This window comes from Miscanthus floridulus, chromosome 2 (assembly GCF_019320115.1).
Source record: "Miscanthus floridulus cultivar M001 chromosome 2, ASM1932011v1, whole genome shotgun sequence".
Classification (NCBI taxonomy): Eukaryota; Viridiplantae; Streptophyta; class Magnoliopsida; order Poales; family Poaceae; genus Miscanthus; species Miscanthus floridulus.
In genome coordinates this window covers 180,916,735-180,929,392 of record NC_089581.1, presented here as the reverse complement: position 1 = coordinate 180,929,392, position 12,658 = coordinate 180,916,735, and the positions used below count along the sequence as shown (strand labels likewise).

The 12,658-nt window shown below is 43.4% G+C and overlaps 2 protein-coding genes across 2 annotated transcripts; one reads left to right on the top strand and one right to left on the bottom strand.

Moving 5' to 3' along the window:
• The first annotated feature begins 5,346 nt into the window (after nt 1-5,346).
• LOC136540878 (uncharacterized) lies at nt 5,347-8,454 on the top strand. Its single transcript, XM_066532911.1, has 4 exons — nt 5,347-5,516; nt 5,911-6,162; nt 6,380-6,627; nt 7,703-8,454. The coding sequence occupies exons 2-4, from the start codon at nt 5,913-5,915 to the stop codon at nt 8,126-8,128; spliced, it is 924 nt and encodes a 307-aa protein (XP_066389008.1). The 5' UTR covers nt 5,347-5,516; nt 5,911-5,912; the 3' UTR covers nt 8,129-8,454.
• A 348-nt stretch (nt 8,455-8,802) lies between these two features.
• On the bottom strand, nt 8,803-11,900 carry LOC136535936 (receptor-like cytoplasmic kinase 176). Its single transcript, XM_066528381.1, has 6 exons — nt 11,607-11,900; nt 10,820-11,151; nt 10,596-10,731; nt 10,368-10,510; nt 10,161-10,284; nt 8,803-9,357 (listed from the first exon to the last, which is right to left on the bottom strand). Exons 1-6 carry the CDS (start codon nt 11,674-11,676, stop codon nt 9,020-9,022), a joined length of 1,143 nt encoding a protein of 380 aa, XP_066384478.1. The 5' UTR covers nt 11,677-11,900; the 3' UTR covers nt 8,803-9,019.
• Between the last annotated feature and the right edge of the window lie 758 nt (nt 11,901-12,658).

Sequence of the window (12,658 nt, the reverse complement as noted above, 5' to 3'; positions counted from 1 at the left end):
ATACCACTTCGCTACACTTGGCTCTCATCCAGCATATGATGGGCGTCCCTGTGATTAGTTTCGTGTCGACATTCAACAGGTGATCCTGCCTGGGATCGGGCCTCGATTAGATGCTTATTAATTTCTTGTCGTGTGTCAGAGCACTGCTGCTGGAGTTTAATTCAGCCTGCTTGTTGGTTTCAGCCAGCCCAAACCAGTCAGCCAATAGTGTTTTTCTCTCACAATAAACCAGCATCAGCCAGTTCAAACCAGCTCAGAAACCAACCAGCAAATAGACCATTATTGGAGATTCTTATCCATTAGCCCCAATCATAATCCCATGTGCTAAAAGTTACTGACGCCATACCATCGAATAAGTTTGTAACTGCTGCGTTTAACTAGTACTAGTGCTCCTCTATCCAACTAGCTGTGTCGGAGTATTCTAATATCAATGTGACAATGTGAGTATTCTAAAACCAGGAAGTTGACCTGGAGTCCTGCATGTTCATACAAGCTGTTTAAATGTCTTGCAATTGACATGTTGTGTGCGTTGAAAAATTAGGCATTTATAATATTATATTCTGAATATAAATCATGGAGATAATATCTCTATGCACAATTCCAATACTAATTGAATGGAGCATGCTATTTTCATAAAGTCCACCGACGGTCCTCAAACTTGTTGGACCATTCCCTAAACTCGTAAATCGATCATTTAGGTCCTCAAACTTATTCATCTGTGTTATTCCGGTCCCTAAACTCATAAATCGCTTGTTTAGGTCCTCAAACTTGTTTGACTATGTCATCCCGGTCCCTAAACTTACAAATCACCCGTTTAGATCCTCAAACTTGTACAGTTGTGTCATCTCGGTCCCTAAAGGATGTAAACTTATAAATTCAATATATATTTATAGAATTGTCTAAAAATCGTAAATCTAATTTTGTTAGACTCCGGGTAACATGTACTTTAAATTAGAATAAAAGAAATCACCCTGTACTTTCTATTTTTTAACTCTACAGTTAAATAACTAAATGTTGTTCTGTGCAAGAGTGTTGAGCAGATGGAGGATGTTTGATTTGAAGTACATGTTATTATGAGTGTAACAAAATTAGATTTATAATTTTTGGACAGCTCTATAAATATATATTGAATTTACAAATTTACAACATTTACACCGTTCAGGGAGCTAGTTACATTTGTGGACTTACGGGACTAGCATATATATAAATCCTAATATATAGTACAAGGATATAATATACATTTGTGGTTACTTGCAAAGATTTCAAAGGTATAAACCATTGGCCTCTGACCCTAAAGGGAATGGGCAAAAACGTATATATCTACCGCCAGCAGTCCAGGCCGGTGGTGGTAGTACGTAGTCGACCCCTTGAAGCACGCACGACCCATCTGGCGTAGCTAGCTGTTCCGTATACTGAAAGAATACCGCGTGCTGGATTGGCGTGTGATGATTGGATTGGAGGAGCGAAAGCCAGAATATTCCCCCATGTGTGGAAACGGTGGCGTATAAACCAGGATTAGAAAAGGTGCAAGCAAGCAAGGCACAGGAGGGACGCAAGGTCGAGCGACGAACCAGGCTGGATGCGACTGCTAGCTGTTGCTTGGAAGCGAGAGAGATCAGGAGGGGAACACCGACAAGCCTTGCCCCTGTGGCCTGTGCCATTGGCCAGGAAAAGCCCACAACAAGGCTTTGTGCTAAAACAATGTCGCTAGCTTAGGTCGATGCAAACCTTTTTATGGCCAGATGGATGAAGCATTAGTTGGGATCAGATCAGATCAGATCAGATCACGACGGATCATGGCGAGCGCTGCTGCTCGTGCTCCTCCTAATGCGCAGCCGCGCAGGCACAACCAGCTGGCCCCCCGCAGCTCCGGCCTCCATGACGGGACAGTCTGTAGCCCTATAGGCAAGGCAGGACGTGTGGGCGAGACGGCTACATGTATCGGCCTCACGCATTCATTGGTCATCCATCGGCGCGCCCATACCAACGTGCACCTGCCACACCTCTCTACCTCTGCGTGCATGTCAATGTCCGTGAGCCAGTGCCGCATGGGGTTCGCCGGCTCGATCTCTCTGGTAGAACGATACAAGCAGTGCCGGTCCCCAGGATTTTAAGGCCTTCCGACAACGGTCTCTTAACCATGCATAAAATCTTATAACATATAGATATTAATTTTACTTGTAAAATAAAAATAATTTTAATAATATATTTTTAATTTAATATATCTGATAATTATCGAGAAACAATGTAGATTAAGCAATATATTTATAGATATATGATAATTATCGAGGAATAATGTAGATTAAAAAATAATATATTCAATTTTTTTCTCAACCACAACAAATGTTTCTTAGGTAACATTCCAAAATTCTAACACATAAATTAGAAGAAACATATGACTATATGGGTAAAAAATACTAGAAGTCTGGAATACTATACAAATAATTAATTTGGATTAAAAAGAAAAAGAAAAAATACATTAGGCCTAAACAACTGATCGGTGATCGTAATTCGTAAGATGTCAAGAATCAAGATGTCGTCGTCGTGGAGCCCTGCTTGGTCACCGTCCTCGTGCGCCGTGTGTCGTGTCTCCAGTAGTCTAGCTCTTCGCGGCGGCGCGGCTCGCCAGCTCCACGTGTGTAAGGCGCACGTCACGAACTCACGATCATAGTGTGCTGTGTGCAACGTGGCTCCTCGCTTCCTCTCTACCCGAGAGCCGTGGGGAAAGAAAACTAGGAAAGAAATGTCGTTTTATGTTTCTTTTCTCATTAATTTGCTAATATCTAATGGACTATAGAACCTGAAGTTTGTATACCTGAGCTTGGACACCTCCTCCACTTAACCCTCAGCCGTCGCACCTCGTGCCGTACCCTAGGGCCGGCACTGGATGCAAGTAACACGCTTTTAACCTAATCTTCCAAGTTTGAGTCCGAGTTGGGCAGGTAAGAGAGAGGTGGCACGGCGCGGTACGGTGGAACACGTGAAGAAGACGAAGCCCGTGGTCTTTAACAGACGGCTGCGACTGGTTGCTCGCAGCTCCCAACCAACGACGAACACACAAGGTTTACCTGCTCGCCCGGTAACCTATAGCTTGACGCGCTTAAAGATAACGACGAAGTAATGCCAGCACTAGTAAAACCAGGTAGCGATAGGCTTGAACAGATGATTTTTTATTGCTTCTGGTTAACCATCCATGGGGGATGGTCGCCGTCAGTGGTGGCCCCTGGATTAGCGATTAGCTTATCTATATCTACTATATGCATGCACGAGAAGAGCATGGTGTTTGGTGGAAGCTTCTCACGCGTGCGGCACGCGGCGGCGATGCGAGCGGAACGCAGTTCTTTGACCCGCCCCGCATCGACCGGCGGATGGAGCAGGACGATTTGGACTCGCCCATCGCGTTCGCACGCTAGGTGCCTGGCGAGCCGGGTACGCGTTGTTGGGGGCACGACGTGCGCGGGGGGTGCTGGAATGCTGGATGCTTCATGCCGCGAGCTGGCTGCTGCTGTGTGGCACGAGTCATGACGCCTGTGTTTTCTTTTTCAGACCCAAAAGCGCGACACCTCTGTATGATGATGGCTTCTGGAATTTGTTCTAATCATCTGCTCTGTTCGATGTGTATATTACATAAGAAGGAATTGGTATGGTATATGTGTATTACATAAGGAATTGGTATGGCATATTCATTCCATAACATAAAAACTCGATCGTTGGAGGGAAAGCCGATTTATAGATGGAATGCATTATTTACAAAAAAAAGAGTCTTCATTTTGCCCCTTTTTTATCCCCCTAAAGCACGGTGCAAAACCTTGACCTGAACAAAGACTTCCTTATAACTATACCAAAAATATGGACGGTCGTACTTGCATTGAATGGTATTTATACGAAACAAATGTACCAGTTTCCGTGGAAGATGTATTTTTTGTTTTAGCATGAACTCCTAGAGTACATGTTGTACTATCTATATTCAACGCAACACTCACACCACCACACACGCACACATACCCATAGAAGCTACAACCTATATACCTCAAATGTCCTTCTGAAAATCATTGAAGTCACACGAGCCTCGTAAAAGACGGATACATCGTAGTCCATTGTAGCGCCACGTAAATATCCATGACCTACAAATTTATTTATTTTTGAAATAAATCCCACGGTGGGAAATCAAGCCGGGCAGAGCTCACCATCCGAGCTGAGGCAGTGAGGCTCGGTCCCCGTGGAAGATGTATTTGGTTTGCCAAACTGAATCTTTTCCGCAAACGAATTACTCCCGTTCTTCAACAACGAAACTAGCCCAACAGTGGTGAATTTCGGCCCATAATAAGGTGGCGCCCTCAAATCCTGGCAGACCCAGACCCAGGCCCAGGCCTGAGGCAGAGAAGAGGGATTTGGAAAGGGCAGGCCTGCTTGCAATGGGCCTATACACCGACTAGGCGACTATTTGTTCCACGGAAAACGTGCTTTTCCCTCTAAACTATTAAGGCCTGTTTCAGGAACAGGATTTTTTTTCTCATGTCCCAAACAGGCCTTAAGTTTTTTTTTCAAACTTTAAAACTAAACTACCTGCTCTCTCAACTTTCTAACTGTTAATTTGTTTTTGTTAACAATTAAAGGTTTACTTGAAAATGGTTAACATGTTGAACAAACTGCTCCTAGTTCATGGGAATTGTTGTTCTATGTTTCTTAGCACAAAACAATGTTCACTTGAAAATGGTAACATGTTGAAGAGAAATTTATTTCTAGTTTACGAGAAAGCTGTTATATCTTATACGAGAAAAATGTTCCAGGTTAATGGAATTGTTCTTGTTCCATGTAAAAAGGATTTCAATTTCAAAGGAAAAATAATGATATTCATCATTAGTAATTTTTTATTTGTAGTCTACAATAATTATAATTACTGCTACTTATTTGAAACCAATATTTTACTGACCATTGCCAGTGTCCCATATAGAAAGAATAAATCTCTACGCCTAAAAAGACTCTAAAGTCATCATCTACCCGGTGATGCCAACTCTTATCCTGCTCACGCGTCATTGTCCGATATGAATCATACTTCACTAAGCACTCACATGTCCGCGTCCTACCCGGTTTTGGTATGAAGACTAGATCCACATGTCCGTGTCCGATACGAAGTCCTTGGAGCTCACGCGTCCGCGTCCGGTCATTGAGTTTCAATTACAAAAAAAAAAAAAAAAATTACCGGTGCAACGCTATGCCCAAAAGGAATAAAAAAGAAAAGAGAAAATAAATAATTTTGGAAAAGAAATGCGTAGGCCCGGGAGAAGTCCCGTACGGGTGCGCTCCACCTGGGCCGAACAATCCTGCTGGGCTACGGCCGCCGCCGCATCCGACATCCGTTCACCCTTCAGACCGCGTGCGCTCTCCTCTGTCTCTCTCCCGGTCTCCCCCTCTCCTTCTGCGACGACAGGGTGGGCTACCGCCGCCGCCGCCGCCGCCCTACTCAGGTGCCGAGGCCTTCGTCGGTCTTTTCGCCGTCGACGAGCACCCACTAGGTATTCCCACCCTTTTTATTCCCTGCCTGTTGTGTGAAACCGAGCTCCCAAATTCTTAACCTAGAGCTGTTTGGCTATTTGATTGATGCCTTTAATGGGTCCCCCCGTGAGTGCTGATCTGACGATACTGTTCATATGACTGTTCTGGTACCTTGCATTGGTGTTGAATTGTGCAATTTAGAAGATATAGTGGGGTTAGATGTTGGGCCGGTTATGAATTTATGATAGCCTAAGCTGGTATTACTTTTGTTTGGGGTCCTAGAACATTGAGCTGTTGATGTGTGATGTGTTTGTTTGATCCAGATTTCCCATTTGATTATTCCATGAGTCATGATCTGTTTTATCGGAAAATTTTGAATGATATGTTGTTGATCTTGTCACTTTTGTGCTTCAGAGATGCAAGATAGAATGAGACGGCAGGGGCAATACGGTGAAGCAGATATCAACTCCATGGTTGCTGCCCAGTTGCATCACTACCAGGCACAGCAAAGGGTACAGCAACACCCTGAGAATAGCTACAGTGGAAGAGAACCTGCACAAGCTTCTGGGGAGCATCAGTACACTCCCCCGAAGGTGAGACAGAGTCAATGGGATCGAGGTGGACCAAACGTTCCAAGCCAGGTTCAGTCATATGCATATAACGAAGGCATGTACTGCTGCTTAGTTTGATAATTTTACATCTTTTCTTTTTCCTTTTTTCAAATAGCCCCTTCTTCATCTCTTGCAAAGTATAACATTAGTTGCAGTTGGACACCCTATATCTTTGATTGGAGGGGTAAAAAACTATTTTGATTGGAGGGATAAAAAAACTATTGCTTACTACTTACAGTTCTGTAATATCATGCTGACTGTTAGTGATACAGGACAAGGTGCCGGAGGTGCACAATCCTTTTATGATGGCAAGAGATCTGATTCAAAGCTTGGTCTAGAAAAGCAGTCCAGTAAGGAGTCTAGGGACCAACCTCATACTGATCGGACTGAAACAAGATATGAGAATTATAATCATCCTCGGACATTTGAAGGTCTTGAACAAAGTTTTCACGAAGACATTATTTTGCTATCCAAGGAACTACAGGATGCAGAGGATGCTGAAAATTCTAGACACATGGAGGTATGTCAAATGCATAGTATTTTTTCTTTGGTATATCAATACTGAAGTTATGCATGATTCCACCGTATGCTGATCTAGCAAGAGTAGCATAGCAGTATAAAGTATTAACAGTTTGTCATTTCTCCTCCTGATTTTTGTTGTACCCTAAAAGGCATTGTTGTTGCTTGCTATCGTTATCCCCCCCCCCCCCCCCCCACCCAACCACCACACACACCATTGACATGAGGTCTTTATCCATTTGTCAAGAGGATTTAATATCATGTCTATTTCAATTTTGGTATGGCTGGCCATGTGCAAGCTGGTAAACGGCTACTTTTATGCCGCTGGGTTTTCTTTTTGTGTCTTGTAGGTTGGTCTATTCTACGCACATTCTCAATCATTCTAACATATCAGCTTAGATCCACCATTATTTATATTAGTCACTAAGTATGCCTAAGCAGATTTAACATTCAGGTCTCACCTATACGATGTATATAGAATATCTTGTTAAGAGAAGTACGATAATATATCCTCAACTAGAAAGTTAGCATGGCTCACATACTAAATTCAAATGGTTGCCTTCCCCCTCAGGCTTGTTTGGATACATCCTTTCTCTCCCAATTCATGTGGATTGGAGTAGAAAATGAACTAATTTCCACTTACATCCCTCCCAATACGTATGGATTGGAGGACATGATGATGTTCCCAAATGAGGCCTTCATATGGTTGTCCATATATTCATTGGCTTACACTATTGTTGTGATTTAAGGGATCTTCATGGTTGGATTTATTTCTATAGTAGCGAACGAATCAGCTATTTGAAGGTGTTGATGCATGAACTCAAATTCCATACTTCTCTTAGAAACATTGTTGTATGCTTGATAATAAAGTTATATTTTTTAATATTCAAAGTGTTAACTGTGGAAAATGGAAGACGCCACAAGGATATAGTAAAAATGTTGTCACCCTCACAGGAGTCTGGAGTTATATATGGTTGAGCAACATCTTTTTTAGTTGAGATCTATTTTTCAGTAGTTTTATACATTTATTGAAACTAAGACAACCATCATTCCATGTTTCTTATGTCTGTCTACAGAGATTGAAGGAGATAAATACACAATACCAGGAGAAACTATTAGCACTTCGAGCTCGGCAAGCTAACTATAGAGATGAGTTCCTGCGTAAGGAATCTCTAGCACGCCAGCAACAATACCAGCACGCCAGCATGAGCCATTATGCCAATAATTCCACGCCTGGGGAACAGGATGGTTATCACCCAACAGCATTGCCTGGGGAGCAGCATGGTTATAATCCTACAGCAGCAGGCACACCTCCTGTTGCTGCTGGAGGTGCTTACGGAGAGGCTCATCGGGGTTATGCATCTGGCCAGTATGAATCCTTTAGCGATCGTCCAGATTACCCAGAGTTCCATGGTGGGGGCAGAGGTCGTGGTCGTGGTTCTGAACACCGTGGTCAATACCCTAGTGCTCGTGCTTATAACTCTGGTGGCCGACGATTCTAGGTATGCTTTGAAGAACAATCTGTCACTCTGTCAGGCAGGCTCATATCACCTGATGTCACTGTGCCGTGCCTTGCTGCTGTACTCGACGCAGAATGATTTAGAAGCTTGGTGTTGCAACCTCCTGGAAACCTAAGCGTTCATAAAACTTGTTCTACAGTTCGAGGTTACTGGTATGAGGGAATTGAACTACTTTTATTGTTTTGCCAGAGTTCATTCTGGTTGTAATTTGTAGATGAACGAGAGAATATTGACTTTGCTGTTTCTCTGCTATTCATGTTATATCATCTCGGAAACAATAAAATTTCAACCTCTTTATATAGTTTCAAAATGACAAAGCTATAGTAGCTTCTAGCATCAGAGTGATGATCATACGCCACTGATTTGCACTACTTGTGATTGTGAAATATCTGCTTTTGAAAAGGCTAGTAAAAACTGATTCCGCTTATTCTGGCGCTTGGCACAACAGTAACCTGTAAAACAGGATATGCTAATAGCGCCGTATATAAACATCAGCTCTGCATATGCTGTAAAATTTTTCTGCGTAGTATGTGTTCGTATGCATCATTTAATTGGCAAGCAATTTGTAGCGGCGGTGCATTTTTACAATCTCAAGAACATTCAACTGGGATTTCGCGGTGAAGTGGGACAAAAGAAACTACCTTTTGCACCTCTGGTACAACGAAGACTACTGAAATATATAAGTACTAGAGACCCAACTTACAACGACGAAGCAGCTAGCTATACACAAAGCAAGGCAATATTATATTCTCTTCACAAGCTACTTAGCCCTTCAGATCATCATCCGTTCTCTGTTTTTACTCCCCTAAAGTATTACAGGAGGATGCTCCAGACTCCAGAGAGGCAATGGACATCTTTAGCCAGCAACCCTCCCTACTTACTTGCCAGCTTTTTCACCGAGCCCTTGGCCTCTTGAAGTTCTTCTAATACAGTCACAGCCTGATCCATGCCAGGCCTGCATCGTGCGTCCATCGACAAGCATTGCAGTGCGAGGGCTGCCATCTTCTGAGCCGCAGGAAGGGAATACTGGGAACCCAGCCGTGAGTCCAGGACATGGATGACCCTCCTCTTGTTGGTGATGTAAGGTCTAGCCCACTCCACCAGATTGTGCTGACCAGGCGGGCGGTTCTTGTCCAGAGCACGCTGCCCAGACAGCAACTCCAAAAGAACAACACCATAGCTGTATACATCGCTCTTCGCGGTCAAATGGCCTGTGTACCAAGAGGCCAAGCAATATAAGTTGCCATAAATTATACATATGCATATCATTTGATTTGACTTCTACCATTAGAGCATGTGCGAAAATTTGTATGTTAAAGAACAAGTTGCAAGCAATTGAGTAATCAGAATGTGCGTGTTGACTTGAGTACCACAATTCCTGATTTCATGGTAGTTCATACATGAAACCAGCTGAAGAATTTAGTATATTTTTATGGACTAACCAAAGGTTGGCAACCATAAAGTACCATTCAAGTAGCATAATGTGACGCTTCAATTTTTCTCCTTTACAGGATGGCATACATCATACACTTCATTCTTTAGTTTTTATATCATAAGGTGCACATGAACGAGACAAGAAATACTAATCTATAAGGATAGTACAGTGACATACTTTGCTTCTTTGCCCCCCCCCCCCCCCCCCCCCGCCCCCCCCCCAAAACAAATAAATAAATTATATGATATATGAGTTGCTTTAAACAAATGGCCCATCAGAGCACAGTGCAAAACCATGACATATAAAAAATAAGTAAATGAATCTAACTAAATGGCATGGACACAATCAGTATCCTTGTCTTGCAAAATATATGTTTCTCAGCTACAGAGATATGATGGAAGAATAAAAAAGGAAAAAAATAGAAAGAGATACAATATGATGGAAGAAAAGAAAGAGTTATGTTGAAAGAACAAAGTTTCATCTACCCACTTTCTCAGTATATAGCCATTATAATGCTTCAAAATAACAGTGAAACACTATGATATATTATTGGCTGCCAAATCATGTTACAAAGATTACCTGTTGCAAGATATTCAGGGGCAGCATATCCTTGTGTCCCCATGACCCTAGTAGAAACATGACTTTTATCACCACTTGGACCGTCTTTTGCCAGACCGAAATCAGACAATTTTGCATTGTATTCCTGTAAAAGGTTAAATAATTTCGAATCTTTAGATAAAAGTTCATTTGAATTGCACATATTGATAGAATGGTTTGCAAGCAGACCGAGTCGAGAAGAATATTGGAGGTCTTGAAATCACGGTAAATAACTTTAGCCTGGTCACCGTGCAGGAAAGCAAGACCTCTGGCAGCTTCAAGCGCAACCTTAATGCGTAAGTTCCATGGGAGCGGTTGGAAGTTCGAACTCCCTGTAATATCAAAGCATTCAGTCCTTTTCATAAAGCAAGAAGCCAAGAATGAAGGGATATCGCAAAAGAACACAAGAGAGCCTACTCCTGAAAAGATGATGCTCCAAGCTCCCTCTTGGCATGTACTCATACACAAGAAGGCGTTGTTCGTCCTCTAGGCAGTACCCGATAAGTTTCACAAGATTAGGGTGGGATAACTGCCCTAGGTAATTGACCTCAGCCTGCAAAGTTATCGCAGATACAAATTAAAGCCACCTATGACTGAGTCAAACAAACACATCAGGAGTGGAGCTGTGGAGGGACACCCACCAGCCATTCTCTGTGCCCCTGGAAGCTGTCGAGCTTGAGCTTCTTCACCGCCACAATCATCCCAGTGCCCGGTTTCACAGGCGCAAGCGTGCGCTCATCCATCCATCCCTTGAACACAGAGCCAAAGCCTCCCTCCCCGAGCAGGCTGTCGGGCCTGAAGTTCCTTGTGGAGCTTTTCAGCTCACTGAAGGTGAACTTGCGAACATTCGATGACTCCAGGATCTCTGTCTCCGTACGAGGAGTTGGTGGCACCGACGACGAAGAGCCGGACGTCTTGGTACCAAAGGTGCTGGTGTCGGTTGCATTCTTGCTGCTGTTTTTAGAACCGGTCCCTGGATTACAAGCATCTCTACTAATTTAGCAAGGAAGAAAAGTTTGTTCCTCGTGATGCTATGCTTCCAGAATTGAAGTGCTAGTGCTACTAGTACTTCTTTGGCTAATAAACCTCGCATTGTTACCATCCTGGAGGGGCCCTACTCTCTCCACCTAAAATTGGACAATTCCACTCACCACCTCTGACTCAATAGTCCCGAAATGGACTATTGAAGTCCTGAATTGTTCTATTCTTGGAGGCGCAGAAAACATGGAGATTTTTTTTCTTCAAATCCAGGTCGGCTATTACTTGTTTTTCGCCCCAAGTGCAACAAAACGAATCAGTAAACGCTCCTACTCCTACATCGGAAGATAAAAACAAAAGGTCGCTCCAACAATCAGAGACTCGGAGTTAAGAAGGCTGCGGACTTAAACACGCTGGCTCTCAGTAACGAGGAAAATGAGATTCTAGTACCTGACGAATTGGGGGCACTGAAGGAAGGGTTGATCTCGGCGTTCCCCTCCACGCCGGCACAGTTCCCCATCAGGAACAAAGATGCCCAGCACGAACGAGGCGGCAGCGCGCGGTGCTCCCTGCTTGCTGGATTGCACCGAGCTCTCGCGGCAGCCAGCGCGCGGGGAAGGAGCTAGAGGCAGATGAACGTCTGGGTTTATTTGCCTCGTGGTGTTACCCTTTCGCTGCTGCTCTGCTGGGTTGGAAGCAGATGTAGAATCATGGCTGCTGCTGGTGCTGGCCCGGCTGGCTCTGGCTGCCTGCCTGCCTGCGAGCGAGGGTGGTGGTGGGAGCCGTGGGGTCCGTTAGCTCATTAATGGACGGCGACGGCCAAGGCCGCCTTTCCGTCTCGGGCCTTGTTCAGATCCAAGTTTTTTCGCTCCTTTTTCATCACATCAATTTTTGGATATATGTATGGAGCATTAAATATAGATAAAAAAATAACTAATTGCACAGTTTAGTTATAAATCACGAGACGAATCTTTTGAGCCTAGTTAATTCATGATCGGACAAAGTTTGTCAAATACAAACGAAACGTGCTATAGTGTCCAGATTACAAAAATTTGCAATCTAAACAGGGCCTCGTCTCCCATTCTCTTTTCCAACCCTGAAATTTTTGCTTCCATGCGCTTCACGCCTTCGCCTCCTCACATCATCAGGTTCAGGAGTACCAAAAATTTGATTTGTTCCATCCGAAATTGTATGATGCGACCAATTCAACGTTTATTCAGTTTTTGAATTACGACGATGTCAGAGAATGTTCTGCTTCTTTATTTAATGTAAATTCACAAGGTCTTATGTATGGGCCACTATGTTAATTTCAAGTCTTGACTCTAGACTAACGGTATTTGCTAGCATGTGCAACCTTGAGGTAAAATGCCTAAAGTTCGCTCGATCGTAAACGATCGTGCATTATAAGTTAGAATAGTATTTTTCTCTCATATCAAATCAGTCAGCAGTAATAATCCACGATCATTTCAGTCGAAACGCACTGTATATGAGTGTGTCTATAC